The sequence below is a fragment of the Alligator mississippiensis genome, chromosome 12 (genome assembly GCF_030867095.1).
Source record: "Alligator mississippiensis isolate rAllMis1 chromosome 12, rAllMis1, whole genome shotgun sequence".
Taxonomy (NCBI): Eukaryota; Metazoa; Chordata; order Crocodylia; family Alligatoridae; genus Alligator; species Alligator mississippiensis.
The window spans coordinates 46874678-46896699 of NC_081835.1; the positions used below are offsets into that span (position 1 = coordinate 46874678).

At 53.2% G+C, this 22022-nt stretch overlaps 1 protein-coding gene and 1 long non-coding RNA gene across 4 annotated transcripts; one reads left to right on the plus strand and one right to left on the minus strand.

Annotated features, from left to right (window-relative positions):
• Positions 1-1429: 1429 nt before the first annotated feature.
• Positions 1430-4704, minus strand: LOC109280237 (uncharacterized). Of its 2 annotated transcripts, XR_009455873.1 has the most exons (5): positions 4613-4704; positions 3928-4338; positions 3691-3852; positions 2846-2957; positions 1430-2210 (listed from the first exon to the last, which is right to left on the minus strand). It is a non-coding gene; the product is annotated as an uncharacterized LOC109280237 (long non-coding RNA). The 2 variants fall into 2 exon arrangements; XR_002086476.2 differs by having other exon boundaries at positions 1430-2957.
• On the plus strand, positions 4689-21319 carry ACY1 (aminoacylase 1). 2 transcript variants are annotated; one of them, XM_014600146.3, is made up of 15 exons: positions 4689-4889; positions 5863-6010; positions 12267-12331; positions 14289-14393; positions 15211-15305; positions 15952-16028; positions 16420-16509; positions 16725-16781; positions 16911-16984; positions 17507-17556; positions 18103-18247; positions 18529-18597; positions 18800-18879; positions 19049-19109; positions 19877-21319. In XM_014600146.3, exons 1-15 carry the CDS (start codon positions 4704-4706, stop codon positions 20039-20041), a joined length of 1467 nt encoding a protein of 488 aa, XP_014455632.2. In that variant the 5' UTR covers positions 4689-4703; the 3' UTR covers positions 20042-21319. The 2 variants fall into 2 exon arrangements, with proteins under 2 accessions (XP_014455632.2, XP_014455631.1); XM_014600145.3 differs by lacking the exon at positions 4689-4889 and adding an exon at positions 4962-5105.
• Positions 21320-22022: the final 703 nt, after the last annotated feature.

The following is a 22022-nucleotide window of genomic DNA, read 5'->3' on the forward strand; positions in this document are numbered from 1 at the left end:
AAGGAGGTGATGTGATCTCAGCCCTTTCTGACACATCTACTGATGATCTCCCACCTCCTCAGGGCCTGTCCCTGCTATGAAGTGCCCAGTGCTGCTGATGAGCTGGCTAACATAGCATCCAGGCCTGAATTTATCCCAGCTCTAAGTCTCCTGCACTACGCAAGCCCTGCCTGGAAACCAGGGTCAAATCTTGCAGAAAAAGCTACCACCTGAGAAAAGCAAAGGGATCCTCTATTCCCAGGAATTTGAAAGGGAGCACTCTCTCTAAATGCTGTATGCTTGGGGCTCAAATCCAGGAGTGCTGGGCAGGCTGGATTAGTATACAAAGTGAAGCAGGCCTTGGCATGCCTTGAAAAATGCTGAGAAGAGGGATCTGATGTTCAACCCATTCAGCTGCATGAGTGGAGAGCCCAGAACCCAGCACTGCAGCAACCCCCCAAGAGAAGCTTCCCACCCAGCCTTGTTCTTCCAGTATTCCAGGTTAATCGACAGCAGTGGCTCAGTACCTCGCCAGGATTCATTACCTCCTTGAAGATGCAGACAAGAGCCCTATGCTTCTGTTGTTCTCTTTCTCCAACCCAGCTTCCTCCCCTGAAGGCCTATGGGCAAAGCCTAAAGGCAAACATTATCCCTGCTGGTGTATTCCCGCTGTCAGGTCTCAACAGTGCTCCCATGCCAGCTCAGGGATCTATCAGCTTACCCCAACACAAAGCCTGCTCTGCACACCAGCCTAATCCCTCACCCTCCCATGTGAGACAGCTTGCTCCAGCCCCCCAGCAGGCCCTCTCATTGCCCTGAAATGCTGTCTGTAGCTGGCTCCTAAATGGATGAGATTGTATAAACACACAACAGAGTGCAAACCTCAGCAAGCATAGCCATGGCAACCAAAGTGACCAGGAGAATGTTAAGCAGGGAGTTGTCGTCTGCTTTAAAATCCAGAGCAGGACTGAGTGCAGAGAAAGGGGTTTCCTTGAGGATGTTCAAAGGGCCTCTTCATGGAAAAGCAGAGAAAACGCTCCCTCCGGCAGGGAGAAGAACAAGTTGCAGTGTGTGCAGGAATGCTTAGAGGACAAAAGGCCAAGGAGCCCTTGGTATGAGATGGAGTGGGATGCCCCCCACCCCCCTAACTGTAGCTACCTTCACCCCTATGTGGGGCTCAGTGTTTCTTTGCCACCCTGGCAGTAGTGGAACAGCTTGTCAAACCAGGAGAGGGCAACCGAACAGTCAGGAGTGAGGAAGGGTTGTGCTGTGGGGTAATCAACAGTCCCTATGTCAAAAAGGGTATAGGGTCAGAGTGGCCTCAGGGATCTGTCCCTATGCTGTTACTTTATACATATCCGAGCCTTGTGGGGGGAGGTAGGGCTGGAGCAGCAGTGGGAGTCAGGGTGTAGAGGCTTTGGCAGAGCCTGGAGGCCTGCCTGGGAGGGTAGGGGGGCTGCAGGGCAGTGGCACAGCTGGGGAGCAGGAGTAAGAGTAGGAGTGACTGCACTTGGAGGGGAATTGGCAGAGCTGAGGGACCCCGGCCTAGAATAGCAGGTGAGGTGGAAGAGGAGGTAAGAGCTCCCTCCTGTCTCCTCTCCCCTCCCTCTTTTTACCAGGGGAAGGGGATGTTTGCATCCTGAATTGCTCATGGCCCCCTTGCTCCTCCCCTTCCTATGTCACCATATGGAACTGCCAGACTGGCTCCACCACTTTCTCCGCCTTGAGGAGTTTGTCTGTCCTGAGGAAATAAATTGGGTTCCAGCCGCATCCAGTCCCTTGGACAGAAGAGCCTGAGCTGGGTCTTCCCAGCCACACTGACCACCACTCAGCCTGGAGGCCTCCTGATAGCCCCCTTCTTTGTTTTCAGGTCTGTTCGATGGCAGTGCCAGGTGTGGAGGAGCAAAGAGCTGAGCTGCTTGCAGTTTGTCTGGGGAGGCCACAGGTCAGAGGGAAGTGAAAGATTGCTCTGCAGCAAGGGACACTGCACACAAACCATGCACTCTTTTCATCCCAGCTTCCCAGCCACAGACTGGGAGGGGAAAGCTTTTCTCAAGGGCTGATTTCCAGATTTGTACACCACTCCCAAGTCTAGCGGAGGCCCAGGTGAGTTGGGAGCACTCAGTACCTCTGGAAGCCAGCCACAGAGGGGGAGGTGTTTCAAACCCCAGATTAGATGGTATTTCAAAGGGGATGGTGCTGAATCCACCTCAGCTTTTCTAAGCTTCTCCCTAGGAATCAGGAATTCAAAACATTTGTAAGCTCATCAAAACATGAAGGCAGTGGAGTTACTCCAGATTTACACTGGCTTAAAGTGGAATAGAATCTATTCCCCTGGGTAAAATCAAGAAGCAGGTTTACTGGACTTCTAGATACCACAGGGGCCTGGCTTTGCTTTCCCGATCTCCCGTGAACAGCACTCCCCCTGAACCCAAAGCTGAACGGCATGTTTCCAGGCCACATTTAACAACTAACATGCAATTTCCATTTAGCTAAATTGGGGGCCCCATGTTAAGAATCAGGTTGTGACTTGTGGCTGCTTGAAGTCCAATAGCAAATCTATCACTCCTGTCCACAGCATCCTGACTGTAGCTGGTTAAAAACTAGAGACCAGGATGCCTTGCTGGGGCAGTCCAGAGCAGAGATCCAGCTGGGTTTTGTAAAGGACAGCCCCCCTGCCTCCTAATCTGTTTTGCCAGCTGCACACAGCCCCAGCTACGCTGACTTGTGTTGTCTTTGGAGCCCACAGTGCATTCCGGGTTACACGCTGGGTATAAGGGAGCAGCCAGGGGTGAGCTCCTCCCCAGCTTGGTGGAAAGGTTGCCAAGTATTGGCAGTCAGGTGGGATCCTTATGTTTTATTGCACCTTCCTGTGGCCCAGCTGGGATCCTCACACGTGCAGCTTTGCTTTGGGTATGGCTGCATCCTCCAGCAGGGCTGAGGCAGCTGGCAGTAGGCAGAGGTTACAATAGCAGAGCCTGGAGGGTACGTGCAGTGAAAAGAAAACACTACTAGTGTCAGGTTCTCTCAACTCCTGCCCCAGGCAGAATCTGCCTCAGTATCAACCAGACCCACAACTTTCACCCCACCAGCCATGCTCCAGTGCCAGCATCCCCAGACAGCCCTCTCCCTGCCAATGCTAGCTCCCCAGCTTCAAAATTCACAAGTCAGCCCCAAAATGAGATCAGCTCAGCCCTCAGAAGGCTTTAAAAGCCTTAAAATTCATGATGGCAGTTGTATAGTGGTGTTCTGGTTCCTGACTCTTTGGATTTATTTAGGGCCACGTTTGCAGGTGTTTCTCTGCGGCCCTGAGAACTATGGACTTTGTTAACGACAAAGTTCTTACCTAATCCCCTGACTCCAGGAGCTGGGGCTTGGTAGTAAAATCAGGAAAGCTGACAACATTGTTCCCACCTCCCCCAGCAGCAGGGCACAACTGCCAAGTTCTGTAAAGCTCCACATCCTGAGTTCAGCTTGTGTTACCCATAAACTGATGTGTGCAGTTATATGCAAACAAGCTCACTGGAAAATCTGCATAATGTGCCATATAATACCACACACAACTTGGCAGGGATGCTCTTTGGCTCTATCTATGGTGTGAAAACATCAGCTATGGATTCCCCCTACTCTCTCTTCAATTGAAGATGAAAACAGATGGCTGCTGAGATAGAGCTAAGCTTCTACCCCTCATTCCTGTGAGTACAGACCTACCAAGGGTACCACGTTGGCAGCCACAGCCCAGTGGCAGGGTGGACTGGAGCACAGGCTCTGGGCCACACAGGCCAGAGAAAGGGCTCTTTCTAACTCTGCCGCCCTGTTACTTCCCGTCTTCTTTGCTGCTCAAAGTTCACATGAAGGGGAGGTGAGTAAAACCTGTAAGAAATGGATGAGTGAGTTTTGAAATCTCACAAAATCAAGCCTCAGAGTATTCCTTCAACCAAGACGTACAATAAATAAATGCTGCAGCTGCTTCTTAGGAGGAAGATTGTTGCTGTATCAAACGTGAAGTTTCCCTGCAGAAAACTATGCCCCAAACCTGTAAGTAGGGATAACAGATACACTTTATACACAGAAATTGTTACAATCCAGTGTTTGTAGGGTCAGCACTCTAGCAGGGCAACATTTACCATACATAGAAAGTATTTTGAAAGAGTCTCATTAATAGAAATTCATGTGCGATCTTGTTGATCAAAATTTGACATTGGTGTGAAAGAAGTAATCGCCTCTTGCAGTGTCACTGCACATCTGGTGACATTTGCTGTTTTACCACAAATCCTGGCACCTGGAAATCCGTGAATCCTTGGAAGTCTCAGCTTCTTGTCAACAAGGAGGTTTCCAAGAGCTCCTGGACAACTCGGACTGGAACATAAGTAATAATATTCATTTAAAAAGCTCAAATATATTTCTATTTAAAGCTCATGGTTTTTGAGCCACTCTCACTGTTTCATGGCCTGACACGAGGGAGCGTTTACCGTGGGGGTCCCACTCCAGCGGGTCTGGACTCGCACCCAGCCGCAGCCCCGGGGAGCAGGACAATCCGACAGTGAAAGGGGTCCGGGGTCAGGCCTTCCGGTGAGGCGGGGGGGAAAACCAAACCTGCTTAAACGAGGAGAGAAAAACAGCACTTTCAAACCTCTTTGCGGTGATCCACGCGGTCTGGCCGGGCCCGCTTGCCACCGGGGTCGCAGGGAGGAAACCTTGCAGGGGCCGGATGCCCGGCGGGGATGGCTGGCACCAAGCGGGTAGCGAGCTGCGCTAAGCCCGCCCCTGCCCCTGCGGGTGGTTACTGCTGCTACACGCCCAGCAGACACCGGCCAAGCGGGTTTATTTTCTTGTCTCTACAACTATCCACCAAACAGCGCTGGGGAGCGGGAGCGGGCGGCGGGGGAGGATCTTCTCCAGAGGGAAAGGTTTTGTTTTGCATTCGTTCTTGCATCTGCGGCGGCTGCAGGGCAGCGGGCTGAGCCATCCGTGGCCGGCGGCGCACGCGGGCCCCGGAGCGGGGCGGGGCGGGGCGATACTGCAGGCTGCGGCCCCGCGCCCCGCCCCGCCCCGCCCCGCCCCGGCGGGCTTGGCCGGCTGTGGCGGCGGCGCTGCGCGCAGAGCGGGGCCGAGGGCGGCGGGAGGTAGGAGGAGGCGGCGGCAGCAGCGGCGCGCGGGGCCCATGCTCCTGCCCCTGTCCCGCTTCTCCCTTCCTTGCAGGCCTCAGCCCCGCCGGGCTCCCCCGTCCCGGGCAGGTCTCGCTGGGCTGGCAGCGGATCGGCCGCACTAGTGCGGAAGGACAAAGGCTCTTGCCCCGGGAGATGGTTCTGGGACTGCCTGGGGCGGAGGGAACAAGCTTGGGGGCCCGAATGAGCAGCTTTGTGTCCAGCTGGTTATGTCCCTTTCACCAGTCCCAGTAGCTGCTGGGCTCCGGTTTTGGCTTCCAGCCTCATGCTGCTGCTCCCCACCCAAGTTGTAGCTTGTAGCAGCTGCCAAGCAACCTCCACCGCCCTCCCTGGGCTTCACCAAAGAGCAGCTCCCTCCTGTAACTCCTGTGAGCCCTGCTGCCCCGTGGGGCAAAGACCCCGACTGAGGACTTCAGCTGTTGGGTGGCCCCTCGTGCTGGTGCTCCAAGTGCAGGGTGATGTTCCAAGCTTGAGCAGCTGCGGCAGGGTGTGCTTTCTGGAGAGATCTGTAATGTTTTCAGGAACCGTTAGAGCACCAGCCGAGCCCCTGAGCAGTTCAGGTCCGAACTCAACCCTGCTGCGGTAGCAGCGTTGCAGTTACTGCGGGTACTCCAGGGACAAGCGTGGGCCCACACATCTGGAGAAACAGGTCTTTTGATGGCATCTGAGAATGGTGATTTTGTTTCTTCTACATGTCTTATTTCTCTTCTGCCAGGTTTCCAGCCTCCTGCAAATAGACAACATGCTGCCCAGGAAGGACCTCGGGGAGCCAGTCAGGAGCCAAGATCCTGTGGAGGATCCTTCGGTCACGCTCTTCCGGGAGTACCTGAGAATCAAGACTGTCCACCCAGAGCCCAACTATGGTAAGGAGACCATTTCCTCTGTAGTCACCAGAGCAGCCTGAAGTTGCAGTGCCATGTGCTCAGTCAGCGTCATTGCTGAGGTTTGAGATGCGTTATACTGCCAGGGTCAAGGGCATAGGCGCTGACTTGTATTTTTGACAGGGGGAGGGGACATAAGATGATGGAGATTTGAAAAGTTTGATGCATTTCAAGTGACAGCCCTCTGCCCGAGGGGGGACAGGGCCCTCGGGCTCCCATGTACTTGGCACCCCTGGTCAAGGGCATTTGCTAGGGATCAGCTAGTGGTAACCACTGATAACCTTCTTGAAAGGCAAAATTGAAAAGTACTGAGTGCCCTCTGGAGCTCCACTGAGCTCTTACTACTGAATGAGTTGGTTTCCACATGTTGTTGCCTTCAGAAGATTGTAGTGATTCTTACAAGCATGCCCTCCCTGCAGCTACACTGGCTTTTAAATGGAAGTAGCTCAGTGCATCTGAATCCAAAGAAGTCCACACCACCCAGATTGCCCTCGTCATTGGCTCTGTTTGGCCCCTTCACTGGCCATTGCAACAGATTGGCTAAACATGGACTGGGTCATGGAAGATGTTGCCCTTCTACTCTAGTGAAGGCTGAAGCTTCATCTTCATACATTGTTCTCTCCTAAATTGGTCAGGGATGTTTGTGAACCCTGCAAATGCATCTGACCCTTGGTGTTGGAGGAATCCCTCTGAAGTCAGCTGGTGATCATGCGAGCCAGCTGAGAGGTTCTTCTGGGCTCCCAGCTCCCAAGGGGATTTAGAAAGGGAACACCCCAGATCATAGGTGAGGCATGGGGGGACATGTGCTCCCCCTGAGATTGGTTATGGCCGGCTTCTGCAGGCGGCTGCTTCTCACACCTGCCCCCCCACCCCCACTGCCGACATGGCCGGCGGCGTCTGTGGGCGGTCCCCACTTGCTCCCCCACCCCTGGCGCCAACGCTGCCGCTGCCAGCAGTCCCCGCTCACTGCCATGGTGGCCTCCCCACCCAGTCTCAGGAGGCACCAGTCATTTGTGCCCCAGAACCTGTGAGACTGATATTCCAGTATGTGCCCTTCCATGACCAGTGCCCTATGGAGTTGGGCACCTCTACTGTGCCACCTATTTCACTCATAACCAGGAAGGTGCTTAGGCTGGTTCTCCACTGCCTTGTGGTTGTTCACACTTGAGCAAATGGGGTGTAGGGCACTACTGGAACCCTCCATTCACTCGCACTGCATCCAGTCTACTCAAGTGTGAGGCACGGGAAAATCAGACCTTGGGACTCCTGTTATCTATGATACACAGGCCTGCTCTTTGGACCCAAATACTAAGCAACATTTACATTCCACAGCACTCTCTCCAGGTGTTAATTAGTCACAGAGTGAATGGGTTTGAAACTTGTTTCACGATGATCTCTTTGGCCCTGTTTGAGCTGGCAATCTCAATTAAACAGAAAATAGTCTTCTGACTTATAACGTGGTTTTCATCTCCCCTGGCCAGCAAAGCCCTCTTTAAACTATTTGAGCTAGATCCATATTAATCCCCTAGACTGGGAGTTGTGATAAAACTGTGTTTTAACTTGGCTGAAATACAGTTAGGAACATGCAACTGGAAAGAATTTCCTGTGTCCTTGCTGGGAACTGTGTCTCAATGCTATCTGGCATCTTGCTACAGCTTCAGAGAGGTAATATCTCAAGCCCTGCTCTGGACTTGTGCTAGTGGCCACCCTCAGCTGATTTTGCTATAAATGGGGACTTGGTCATTTGGACTTGATCAAAGGTGACTATGTGTAATGCTGGCCACATCACTCTGTTGTGTGTCTTTAGCTGTAGAAACTAACCACACTGCCCCAATGGGCTGTCAGGCTTGGGCAGGTCTTTCACTATTTTGATAAATTTATCTAATGCTATCTTAAAACCCATGGATGGTTTTGCCCTTGCTACATCTGTTGGAAGGCTGTCCAAGAAACACATGACTTGGAGATTTAGAAATCTTGTTTCCAGCCTGAACTTCTTTGTAACCAGACTCTGTCCGTTTGTTCTTGCATCAATATTGTTCTTTGGCGTAAATAGCTCTTCTCATTCCCTGTTGCTTACCCCCTGCTGTATTCATAGATAATGATCGCATCCCTTCTCAGCCTGTGTTTGATTTTTTTCATCAGTTGGGTTCTCCATTCTCCTGGTCAGTCTCACAGCCCTTCCTTGGATCTGACCAAATTTGAACCCATGGATAGGGTACAAGGAGCCTAGGAAAAAGACTCTGTCTTCCTGCGTGGAGTTGGGGAAGGAAGCCTGTGTCTACTTTAATCCCAGATATCGATGCTGATACAGATAAATAGGGCTTGTGAAGACTGGCTCCGGAGCTCAGCGTACAGTCACAGATCATTGGGCACTCAAGGTGTGAGACTGATGTTACTGGTGAGGTTTATGTAATGGTTTCCTAGTGTCCAAGGAGGTGGCATTGATTTCTTAATCGGGAAGAGCTTAACTGAGAAACTGAGGCCCCATGTGCGCTCTCCTGGCACAGGGTGCCATGTGGTTGTGGCATCTGAGATGATGGGCATGGCCACCATTAACCAGTCTAGGTGACTCACGTGGGGGAGTCTTTAGCAACAGTGACTTCATTTTGCCCGCTGGAAGGTGGCTGTAAAAGGCCCTCTGGTTTTTCTTCCCTGTTCCCATATCAGCTAACCACTGGAGATTTTTTTTTCTGAAATAGCCGGAAACCAACAAAAACTTAGTAGAATAATAATGTCTCTGTGCAAACTTTGACTTTCCTACTAAATTTGCACAGTACAAAGGACTTGGACACTGCTGGTGTTCGACCTTGCAGCCACAGACAGTAAGAAGGACCAGAGTAACTGAGGCCTCTCTGCCTTTTATAGCTCTAGTTACAGGGTGCCCAGGTAGTGTGGTGGCTACAACTCAAAAAGCATCTGACCTCATGAGCACAGCATCGAAGGTTTGCCAAGAGCAATGTTACTGCCCACAGTTGCCCAAAGAAGAGAAGCTACTGAAGTCTGTTTGGGCTGTCAGTTTTCCCCAGAAGGAGCCAGAGGACAGGTTCCTAGTGCCATCTGAAAAACCAAGCTTCTCCAAAAGGTCTGTTGATTGTGCAAGAGATCAAGGTACCCAAATCACCGGGCCCTTTCAGATCTTCATCTGGAGGAAAATAAATGGCACCATGAACAAGATGTGGCAGGATTTCATTAAGAATAGATTTGGCCAAAGGATTGGATCTCATTTGCTTTTAGCACATTAGCAAATGAGGGGAAAGAACCATGATAGTTAGAAGGAGGTCTTTCCAATAACACTTTGAGAGCCAGCATTTTTAAAACTGATTTGTATTGACTTGAGTGGAACAGTGTCAGTCAGTGGTGGTTGGGGAGCCAACAAGAGCGATGATGAAAGGAAAGCAATTCGAAATCCTAAATTGTCTTCTGTTATAATCTGGAAGAGAAGAGACAGCATGTTAATGACAGTCACAGCTGTGGTTGAGTTGAGGGAATATGCAAACACTGATAAAGATAGACAGATCTTGCAAAAGAACATGGCCAGCAAGCATAATATTAAACTTTGGCAAAAGGCCATTACCTACATTTTTTCCTAGATGGATCCGAAATGCACTCTACTTGGCTGGGGAAAAAGCTGGGAAGTAGTTAATTCTGAGAGACCTGGGGCTGTTACTGAGAAAAACAGTAAACCTTTGTTTGCAACAGCACATGGCATCTGAAAAAGCTGTATGACACTGGGCTGTGTACACAAACACAGCACAGGACAAGGATGTGATAGTTTGTCAACAGCAGGGGTGTGAAACGTATGGCCTGCAGGCTAGATCTGGCCTGTGGAGCTGCTCAGTCTGACCTTTCAGGCTACCAGTGGGCCACCAGAAGTTGCAGGGGGTGGGGGGAGTATGGCCTGCCACAGAATCTGGGGGCCTTGTGCCCTGGTGGACATGGTGATTGGTAGCAGGAGGGCAAGTGCGGTTGCCCTCCAGTCACTTCATCCATTGCTACTGCTGTGGCCTCAGCTCCTCAGCTGCTGGTCCTGTCACCATCCTGTGCTGGAGCCACTGCCAGTGCCTGCCCTGTCCCCCATGCTGGAGCTAGAGCTGCTGCCACAGCACAAGGCATGTGGAGGCAGTGGCGGCTCCGGCTCCAGCATGGGAAACATAACAGGACCTGGAGCTGTGCCATGTGCCCCATGCTGGAGCCGCTATGTCCCGCTGGTCAGAACCGGAGGTGATGCTGCCACCTGCCCTGGGATGGATCTGGCCCAAAAGGAGCCCCACAGACTAGATCCAGCCTGGGGTACAAGGTGAGTTTGACGCCCTTGCTTTCCAGATATGCCATGACTCTCTCTCAAATACTGTATCCAGACCTGGGCATTTCTTTCCCAGAAATAGATTTTTGATATTTTTGTTAATGACTTGGAAAATGGACTAGAGAGTACACCTATTACATTTGCAGATAATAGTCCACCCAGAGGGATGGTAAGCACTTTGGAGGATGAGTCTGGGATTCAAAACAATCTTGATGAACTGAAGAAATGATCTGAAATAAATAGGATGTGGTTTGGTAAGGATGAGGGCAAAGCACTAGATATAAGTAGGAACAGTCAGCCACACAGATACAGAATAAGGACCGCCTGGCAGGAGCGAGTTCTGCAGAAATGGATCTGGCAGTTCTAGCAGATCATCATCTGCACATGAGGCAACATTTCAGACTGTTGTGAAAAAAAACCCATCATCACAACTGGGATGGGTAAGAAGGACTGTTATCTGTGAAACAGGCAGAATATCCCCTCTGGTCTTGTCAGCACTGGGGGCATCTCAATTGGAGTATTGTGCCCAGTTTCAGGCACCTTGCTCAAGAAGTATGTGGACCAGTTGGCAAGAGCCCAGAGGAAAGCAACAAAAATGATTAGTGGTTTACAAAAAATTGGTGCATGAGGAAAGCTTGGAAGCATTGGCTTTGGCTAGTCTACAGAAAAGAAGACTGATGCACTAGGCATAATAACAGCCTTTAGATACAGTCTAAAAAGTTTATAGGCTATTCTCCAAGCCCAGTGGGGATAAGACAAGAAGTAATGGGCTTAAATGGCAACCAGGAAGATTTAGATTAGGCATTAAGAGAAACAGTCTAACTGAGACTAGGTACTGGAATGGATTACCTAGAGTGGCTGTGGGATTTCCATTGCTGGAAGTGTTTAGAAGCAGGTTAGACAAAAACATCTTCCTCCCCCCTCAGGGCAGGGGGTTGGACTAACTGATCTCTTCAAGGTCTGTTCCAGCCTTATTGTGTGTGATTAGTGGCCTGGCAACACCAGAGAAGCTGCATGTACGTGTGCATGGTTTCAGTGGGTCTTTAACACCGTTGCAGCATTTTCTTATCTCCTGCAATCAATAGTTTTCCTAGTGAGTGGCAGATTATTATTGGTGTTGTATAGTATATACAACCTCAGTTTTATAGTACATACAGCTTCAGTCAGGAGTGGAGCCATGCGCGTGTGTATACACACAAACATGTGGCATTGGGACTATTTGGAGACTGGGAGACCAAGTCTCCAAGCAGAGGAGGAGAAGGAGACTTGGAGACTTGGTGTTTCTCCACCTTTTCACTAATGTACAGTAACACCAGCTTCACTTCCTGGAAGTCCATCAAATCTGCTGAAACCCCGCAGGGGACTGCAGATCCTAGGAGCTGAGATGCTTTCTGCATTTCGGGGCTGCAGATGGGTCAGGATATGACTGTCTCGGCGGATAAGGAAGCTGTGAATCTGAAGAAATCTAGGACTCTTGATACACTCTGCCACTCCAAGGAGAGAGGGCCCAGAGTGCTGGGGGATGCAGTGGAGCTGGGGATGTTGGTCTGTAGGGGCAAATGGGAACAATAGCCTTATGTAGAAGTCCCACAAGGCAGCATTGCACCGTAAGGAAATGTGCTTGGGAAGGTAGTTGCTGAGCTGTCATAAGCAGGCAGCCAGTGTGCTGGGTCACCTTTCTGTGCATGTCCTGCAGCCCAGTCTGGAATATTCTAAAATCTGCCCTGCCAATATGGTAGCTTCAGTATGGTCTCAGTGCACTGGAGCTCTGAAGAGTTCCCCCTTATGACATGGGGCTGGTGATAAAACAGGAGGCTGGGAAGTATGTGGACAGCCCCTTTGTAGCATAGAATGAGGAATCCCCGAGGGAAATATTTGAATAGCACAAAGGAGTGCAACTGAATGTGTGTAACCCTTACACTCTTCCCTTCTCAGGTGCAGCCATACAGTTCTTGGAGAGGGTTGGAGCTGAGCTTGGCCTGGCATGTCAGAAAGCAGAGGTAAGAGAAGTGAAATTGGCCCTCTCAGCAAAGTTCATTTTCAGTCCATCTTAGCCTGGACCCAGCACACTGAGTTTGTGCTGGCCCAGCCTGCATCCTCTGTGGGGGATGACTGGATGAATTTCAATCCAGCTGCAGTAACAGCGCTCTCAGTTGGTCTGAGGGGTCCAGGCATGGCAACAACACGTCCTCACTGAGATGTTCCCCTTCACCTTGTATTTGCAGTAATGAGTCAATCTGCTGTATACACTTTGGGTTCTGTTACTGACAACCTGGAAGTCTTAGGTTTCCCCTTCACATGAGGAGACCCCGGCCCCTGACTCCCTCGTGTGTGTGTTTGTGTTTAGATCCCTCCTTCCCCATAGAATGGGGGGCTAGGACAGCTCTAGCTGAGCAGTGTCCTGGTATCTCTGGGGGCCAGAGTGTTAGTAAACCAGGATTTGCTTGGTGGATGCCTAAAAAACAAGCAGGTCTCAGCCTAGTTCTTTGTGAGTCCATATCAGAATCCCCACCCCCCCAGGCAATGTGCACTGCGTGGGGCAGGTTGACCCAGAAGCCAAGGATTAGAGGACCATGGCTCCCTTGCATCACGAGAGAGGTCTCGCGAGACCTGTTGGGAGCAGTGTGGGGTCAGCACACACTGCTTGTGCTGTGCTCATTCTTTAGATGACCAAAGGGCTCCAGCATTGCCAGTAAAGCACCTTTCAGTAGTGGTAAATCCATATCAGTCATCTCAGATGGCCTGAGCACATGCTGGACCTGCCTTCAAGGATGGGAGAATCCATGTGGCTATTCATGTCCTCTGGTGTGGAGCAAAGGCCCAGATCTCCACTATGAGCTAAATTTCAGCCTCATGAGGCTGAGTGGTACAGAGAAATCTCAGAAATTCTGAGGGAGATTTTGGCTTCAGTTACCCTGGGGCAAATCCAGGGAAGTGGTGTGGACCGACTCACCTGTCATAGATTTTCTTCAAATTCACAGCTTCCTTACCTGCCAAGACAGTCATATCCTGACCCATCAAATCCAGGGAAGTGGAGTCTCTCCACACCACTGCCCCCTCTTCTTTCTCCCTTCTTCCCCCCCCAGTGCAATGAAGCATTTGGGTCTTTACATGCCTCGTCTCCTCCATGTGTAACTTATGCTCCTTCCCAACAGGCACTGGTTAGCTTGGCTATGGAACATATAATGAGACCCCCTGCACCACCAATCCTCTTCCAAAGAATTACTGTGCTGCTCGGCCCCCACTCGGGCCTGGGACCTTTCCTGTGTGTAATCTCCTTTGGCTGCAGGGGGAGTTTTGGGCAAGGAGGGGTTGGCTGACCGGCCCCTTGGTCACTGAGTCTTGGCTATGTGGGGCAGCCTGCTGTTTGTGAGCAGGTAACAACCTGCCCAGCTTCTCCTGGCTGAGATCCTGGAAAATGTGGTGGTGCATGTGGCTGGTTGCCTTCAGTGGACAAATCCCTTGCAGTCTGTAATCCCCTGTGGCTGGAGCCAGCCCATTAATAAGCTATTACAGATTCGTAGGCTATTTTGAGACCAATCCTTCCTGACCTTTATGGCTTTGCCCGCTGTAATTAGACCAGGAGTTAGTGAGGTCGTGCTTCTCCACGGGGGCCTCTGGTGGCGTGACTTCCCCTGCCTCTTGCCCCATCTGGTATGGCCATAGCACAGGGAGTTGGACCAGAGTCTAGGTCTCCTGAGTCTCAGGGCAAGGTCCTGTCTATTAGAATGTCCTTCTTCCTGGATAGAGAAAGGGGGGCTCTCCTCCTTCAAAGTCCTCACCCTTCCCAGGTGAAGCAGTCTTGCCTGTGGCCTGTCCTGTTGCCTTGGATGTGTATGGTCTCTGTGCCTGGCCACTGACAAGGCTAGCCTGTTATGTGGCATTGCCCTTTAGCTGCTCTTACTCAGAAAAGCAGAGTGGCTTCCTCAGCTGTAATGCCTTGCCCTTGCCTTGCAGGTGTGCCCAGGCCAGGTGATCACCATCTTGACTTGGCAGGGCACAAGCCCGCAGCTCTGCTCCATCCTGCTGAACTCCCATATTGACGTTGTGCCTGTATTTGAGGTGAGGGGGTGCAATGGGGAGAAGACCTGGGGTTGCAGCTGGTGTTGGGCTGCTGCCTGGTGCAGGAGGGCTGTCATTTGCACAGAGAGGAGGTGGGAGTGTCCTGGGCTGACAGGTGCCCCCTGGCAGGTTGAGGGTGCTAGAGGGCATTGCTGAATGGAAGAAAACCCTGTGTTGTCTCAGCAGAGGTCCTGCATGCATGCATGCCCTGCTCTGCTAATGCAAATGCACCGCCACCTACAGGAGAATGCAGGGCACTGCACATCTCTGTCCATGTTTCTGTTGCACCTGGCAGGGTCTGCCTGAATAATGTTCAAGCTGAGACAATTAGCCCTCGGCCTCTCTGCTGAGGTTGAGAAGAGGCCAGGCAGGGAGACGTTGCCTTTGGATGGAGTCCCCAAGGGACTGGACCGAAGTCTCCAGTCTGCCTGGGCAGCACAGTCCCCTTATATCTGGAAGGAGGAATGTTGTCAGGAGGGCTAGTGGAAGCTGGCTCTTCAGCTGCCCGGACTGGGGCCATCCTGCCCTTCAGTGTCCAAGACTGGCATCTTTCACCAGCTCTAAGCTTCCTGTCCAGGCCTGTGCCATCTACCTTCTTATAGCCAAGGTGCCCTCCTCCCTGTAAACCCTGCCTGCTGCTGCACACATCCAACTGGGGCCTCTCTGCAGTCCCTCCCTGCTACCGATCCCCCCCCCCCCATTCTGCCCCCTCTCTAGGACAGCCAGGGAGCCAGCTAGCCTGGGCTAACTCCTGCTGTGTGCCTGGTCCTGATGCAAAGCAATTCTGAGACACTTGGCCCTGGTTTCTGCCCTGTAGGAGCACTGGAGCCATGACCCCTTTGAAGCCTTCAAGGACTCGGAAGGCAACATCTATGCCCGCGGGGCCCAGGACATGAAGTGTGTCTCCATCCAGTGAGTGCTGCTGTAGCTTCCCCTGCCTGAACAAGTGGCTCTGCTGGGCCCATGGCGTGGCCATGGCTGTTCTGAATATTCCTCCCTGTGCTTCCCTCCCCACTCATCTCATGCTCACAGTAAATTCTGAGCCAGCTTTGAGCCTTGACTTTGCTAGCTCAAGTGGATGGGGAGCTCCTGGGAGCACTAGGTTCCTTGCCTTTGGCTGTGCAGCACCAGGGGCTGGTCTCAGCGGGCTGGCCCAGTGCAGTGAACTGCGTGATGTCATAGACAGGGGAGAATCTCTCAGCAGAGCAGCTGCCTCCTATCGTTCCTGGGTGCCCAATCATATATGATCATCACCAGTTTGCCACCGCCCATCCCTTACCAAGCCCAGGGGAGCTGCAGGGCACTGCTCCCTGTTCTGTTTAGCATCATGAGAGTTGCTGGGCACATCACTGACTGCACTAGGCACTTTGAATCTACAGGTGATTTTAGCATGTGGGAACATGAGGAGTGGATGATGTTGGCTGGGCCCAGGCAGGTACTGTGGGGGCTCTTTCTGCATGCAGCTCTGAAGTACTGCCTGGCTACAGAACAAACTGCTCAAGTTTCTCGTGGGAGCTTGTGTGAGCCGGGCACCCTGCTAGAGTCTTTCCCTGTCCAGGTACCTAGAAGCTATCCGGAGGCTGAAGGCTGAGGGGAAGCGCTTTCCCCGAACCATTCACCTGACGTTTGTCCCAGGTAAATAATTGTACACTCACTAGAGTCTGGGGTCTGAAGGTAGGGACAGGTAGGACTAGAGCTGCCTCTCGTCTGTTTGTGTCTGCATTTCTCATGTGTCCCTCACCGTGGTGTCTGGGCACCCAGCACACATACTGTCATACTTTATTGATATTTAGCTTGAGGAGCATCCTTGCCAGCACAGTCCATGCAGAGAAAGTGAGGGCAAAGAACTGTGAGCATGTTTGTGGACATTGGAAAATGCTGGAGAAACCCAGGCTGTGGGGCCCCGCCATGTCCTTCTCACCCCCATCGTGATGAAGGCTGGCTCCTTGAGCACAGCAGTGTGTGGAGGTGGGGCAAGGAGGGGCTGGGCAGGTTACTAACTCTGCTTCTCTGTCTCCGACCACAGATGAAGAGATCGGAGGCCACAAGGGCATGGAGCTGTTTGTGAAAAGACCTGAGTTCAAGGCTCTCAATGTTGGGTTTGCCCTTGATGAAGGTGAGACCCTATGGATACCAATGCCAGAGCAAGCTGTGGGCAGCCCAGCCAGTGGTGGCCTTGGGGACTGGGGGATTTCATCACTGCTTCTCAGCCTCAGCCAGAGGGTCCCCAGGCCCATTCCTGTGGAGGGACCTGGCAGCAGCTGCCCTCATGGGGTTGTGCCCTGCTCTATGCTTCACCACAGCCACTTCTCTTCTGCTTTCCTCCTGCAGGCCTGGCCAACCCCACAGACACCTACACCGTGTTCTATGGGGAGAGGAATCCCTGGTGTAAGTACAGCACAACTTGTGCTCTCGAGCTGCATCCATGTTCTTGAGGCACCTTTCCAGGGGCACTGGCATGTCAGGCTCACATGCTTTTGCTCTGATAACCCATCTGTCCTCTGTTGCCCCTCACAGGGATCCAAGTGAAGTGTGAGGGGAACCCAGGTCACGGCTCCCGGTTCATTGAGAACACAGCTGCTGAGAAGATGGTAAGAGGGGGCCCTGTGCCTGGGGCATGGAGAGGTCTGTGGGGCCTCTCATGTTGGCTTCACCTATTCTGCCCTCTGAATAGGAAAGGTAGGGGTGGGGGACAGAGGGACCCGCTGAAGTAGAGGAGCAGTCCTCTCTCTTCATAGGAGCTACCACAGGTGCCTTATCTAGCCAGGCTGTACAGCAAGGGTTCTAGCTGAGGTGGATGCTTCTGGTTACTCCAGTCTCGGCTTCTCCCAGCAGGGGAGTGCAGTAGAGAGTGGGGCAGAACCACAGGCTGTGGGAAAAGCTGCAGCCATTGCAGATCCAGCCCCACCTCATAGGGACACAAGAGGAACAGGGGCAAGGAACTGGCTATAGGGAGCTAGCTCCAAGCTGGAAGGCTCTTGTTTGGGAGCTCTCATCATTTTTAGGGATTCCCAAGTGCAGGAGGGTGGTGGTGTCATCCTCAAGGTACAGGAGTCCAGGTGAGCATGAGTGGCCCAGTGCTGACTGTCGACCTACCTCCTTCTTGCCTGCAGCACAGAGTGATCACCTCCTTCCTGGAGTTCAGGAAGAGTGAGGAGCAGAGGTAAGAGGCAGCCGTACGTAGGTTGTGTTCAAATCCCACGGAGGAGCAGCCCCCCTTCCCCTTCATTACTGCTTTCCTTCGTTCTTTCCCAGCCGTCACTTGCAGATCCAAAAGGTGGGTCGGAGGCTAGACTCCTGGGATTGGGACTCGGGACTCCTGGGTTCTATGTTTAGCAATTCCTCTGTCTCCCTTTTGAGCTGGGGTGAGAAGTTTCCCCTCTGTGATGTGGCAAGAGCCTGGGGACCTGCCTGGGGGGTTAATTCTTGGGGGCATGATACCACTTGTGGCGTCCCAGAAGCCTGGCTCCATGCATCAGGGCATTGGGGTGTTGTGGGGGTGGCAAGTGCCTGGTGCTCTGTGTGTTGTGGCTGGGGATGGGAGTTTGCTTAGAGGGGATTAAAAGCCCCTCCATGAGCAAACCCCATAGCCAGCCCTTAGCTCCCTCAGTGTGGGAGCAGTGCCTGTTCCCAAGGAGGAGCAGCTGGGGTGTAAGACCCCCACTTCTTGTCTCAAGTTCAGAGCTTGATTCTCCCCCTGTCTCCACAGACTCAAGCATGACGAGAGCCTCACACTGGGTGATGTCACCTCCGTCAACCTGACCATGCTGAATGGGGGTGTCTCCTTCAACGTGGTCCCCTCAGAAATGTCTGCTGCTTTTGACATCCGCATCGCACCCACCGTCAACTTGGAGGTACGGCTCCCTCTCAGCAGGAGAGGGCAGGACAGGTCCCTCAGCAGTGAGTCTCAATCTATGGACCATCACCTAGCAGTACCACTGAGGTTTTGGATGGGACAGAGGCCCCACGTGGGTGTTCTGCAAAGCTGTGCATTGATTTCTGCAGTCCCTCTGGGGAAGGACGGGGGAACCCTTGCAAACTAGGTTCTGGAGCATGGGGTGGCAGCCTGGACCCCTGTTCTAGAGAGTCTCCTGCTGTCTGCTTATGCCCTGTTGGCTTGTTCACCGCCCTGCAGGCATTTGAGCAGCAGATTGCAGCCTGGTGCCGGGCAGCTGGAGAGGGTGTCATCTACGAGTTCCACCAGGTAACTGGAGGCAAGGAGCCAGGATGCTCCCTGCAGCCTGGGGCCATCCCTTCAAGGCCACTTGGGTCTGGGCAGCTCCCTCCCTCCAGCCTTCCTGCTCTGCAGCCCCTGCCAGCAGGGCATCTGCTCTATGTTGTGCCGTGAGCCTCAGGCACTCCTGTGCCCTGACGCTTCCTCACCCTTTTCCCTCTCCTTGGTGTAGAAAAACATGGACCAGTGTGTGACCTCCACGGCAGAGACAGACCCCTGGTGGAAAGCATTCAGTGGGGCCTGCAGGGACATGTGAGCATGACCCCTGCCCAGCTTGCACTTGCAGAAGTTGTCCCCAGCTCTACCACATAGGAGTGCTCTTTGGCCTTGATCTGCATCCTGCCTCCACCCTGTCTGCTGTGTGGGGAGGGAATGGCTGCTCCAGGCATGAGAGCATGTCTCACAGTGCATCTCTTGGCAGGAATATGACAGTGAAGTGTGAGATCTTCCCAGCAGCCACAGACAGCCGCTACATCCGAGCAGTGAGTACAGGTTCCTGCGCCTCCCCTGTCCACCTATATCCTGATGATCCTGCCTGGGTGCTTCTTTCCCCACTTCCTCCCCTTCTCCTTCTCCTCCTCCATCTCCCCCTTCCCAATTCACTTCTTTCTCTCTCTGCCTCGATTTATCTTTGCATCTGCTCTGCAACCTTTGTGAGATTTAGGACAGGGAGTCAGGACTTCTGGGTTCTTTCCTGCCTCTTCCTGGGCAGGAATGAACAAGCTGCTGCCTCAGTTTCTCTGCCTGTAAAATGAGAACCAGTCTACCCTTGGGAGGCATGTTGGGAACCTCTGGTTAAAGGAGTTTTGACAGGAGCCCTTGAGCCTGGGACTAGGGCACTGGCCCGGCATTGCTCATTTTGCAGCATACAACCTTCATGGCTTTTGCTTAGGTGGTGCAGGAGCAGTGCAGAAAGGGGTCCTGGTTCTGCCTTAGGCCTGCCCATGTCAACACAGTACAATCCTGTGGCAAGTTAACCTGTTGTCTGGAGAGCCCAGGCAGGCACCAGGTCACCCCAGTGCATTCCTATGGTAGGGTGACCTGTTGTCTAGGGTGCTGTGGCCAGACAGAATGTCAACTCAATGAATTTCTATGGCAGGTTGACCAGGGGAGCTACAGGTCACTCCAGTGTACTCCATTGGGGGCTTTTTCCCAGCTGGAAAAAACCTGCCCATGGCTCCTGCTGATGCAGTGTGATGCAGCTGTGGGTCTCTACAGCAGCCCATAACCTCCCCTTTCTGCCTTGCAGGTGGGGTGCCCAGCCATCGGCTTTTCCCCCATGAACCGGACCCCAGTGCTGCTGCATGACCACAACGAGTACCTGAATGAGCAGGTCTTTCTACATGGCATCGAGATCTATGTCCACCTCCTCCCTGCCCTGGCCAATGTGCCCCCCCTCCCCACAGAGAGCTGAGGGGGCCTGGGGCAGAGGCTGTAGGTGAGGGGGGTGGGGAGGTCAGCTGGATACCAAAGAGACACAAGGAAGAAACATTCATGATGTCCCCCTGTGGCAGCTCTGGGGATGCCCCTGTGCTTGAGGTGTCTGTCCAGTGAGGCCAGGACTCTGGCATCCCAGTGGGCAACACCATGTGCAGGGCACTTCTTTGCCAGAATCCCAGCCGTGCCATCCCAGAGAGGCAGGGACTTGGTGGGCAGTGTCCTGCATGGGCTCTGGGTTGCCAGGGACCTGTGGGGTGCCAGGATCCAGCAGTTCTGAAAGTCCTTTGGGTAAGCAGGGTGCAGTGCCCAGCTCCTTTCTGTTGCATGGGGTAGAGGGGAGGAGATCTCAAGTTCCCCAGGCCCCTGTGTGCTGTGACACAGAAGACCTTGGTCCTGCTCCTAGCTCTGATATGGCCTGGCCAGGTGCCCTTGCCAAGTCACTTAATCACTGTGTCCTCCCTCCTTCTCCTGCCAAGGGGGATGTCCCCAGCCAGCACTTGCAGAGTTGCTTACAGTCAAGGCCTCAGGCCCATCATGACTTTCACACCCTGGGTCCAGCAGTAGGGTGTGCTGGGTGCAGGGCTCTGCCTGCAGGGATATTAACTGGTGCATTGATGAACCCTACAGGGGTAGCTGCCAGTTGCAGTGTGCTTCCATGTCCTGTTGCATTTTGGGCCCATCCCCAAAGGTGAAGGTGGCTTCTGCGCATTGGAAAGCCACTGCTGGGACTTGCCTTCTCCCTTCCTCAACTCCAAGCTCCTGACTGCAGCTTCCTCACCCATTGGCACCCTGCAGCAGTCAGGAACTGGTGCTTACCAGCAGGGGACACAACACTCAGGGACCATGCTACCCCCGTCTCCGCCCCCCTCCATCTTCCAGCGGGGTCCATTGCCAAACTCCTTGTCTCTGAGCCAGTCCAGGAGCAAGGGAAGCCCTGGTGTGCCCTGGCAGACGTGTGCCTTGAAGGGGCTGGTTGCAGGGTGGGAGGGTTCCAGGGCCAGACCCCCGCCCTAAGCCCCCATGTTTGGGGTTGCACAGCACCCTTATTGTGCCCATACAGAGGGCCTTTGCTACCCCCATGTGAGCCTCTCTCAGCCTGGCCTCCCCCCCCCCACCCCCCCAGTGGTAGCATCAAGGGCTTGGATAGGGGCATCTGGTCCCAGCCCTTTCTGTACTTCTGCCAAAGCTTCCAGCCATTAGCCCCCCTCCCCCCATGTCTGCAACGGTGCTCAATAAAATGATTTAATCAGAATGGATGAGACAAGCATGGTACTTTCAGGCTGCCTTGGGGTTCCCTCCACTCCTGCCTCTGCCTGAGACAGTGGTGCTCGACCTATCTGGTCCTGCAGGCTGGATAAGTAGCATGAGACCTCACACTTGCCCAAACTTGAATGCCAGATCTAGCTGCAGTGCAACCCCAGGTGCCAGTATCTGAGGCCATGTCATGTGGACTGCCACCTGCCCTCTAGCCAACTGTCTCAACTTGGGAGCCTCATTCACCAGGACACAGCTCTGTGGGCTAGATCTGGCCTATGGTGGGCTGGAGGTTCAGCACCACTGGCTTAGTGCCATCAGCTTCTCAGCTGCGTGCCCCTAGATAGTCTTCATGCATGGCTGCAACTCGAGATTTGCTGTTGGCCATTGGGCTTCCCTGGACTAGTCCCTCATCTGCAGTGCTAGAGTAGACCAAACGGAGATGACCATGGCAAGGCCCGGGGCAAATCAGCCTATGTGAGGCCCAGACAGGGCAGTGGGGGTTGGGGATGGTGAGCGACTGGATGTGAAGCTGGCCTGGCTTTGTGGGGCCCCCCAAAGTGCAGGACCTGGGGCAGTCCTCTTGCCCCCTTCTCCCCCGGGACAGCCCTGCGTCCAAAGGTGGTGGGCCTGTACCCCTGCATGTACTGGGGCATGAGATCCTGGCTCTTCTAATGCCCTATGCTGGTGCTTTGGTGTGC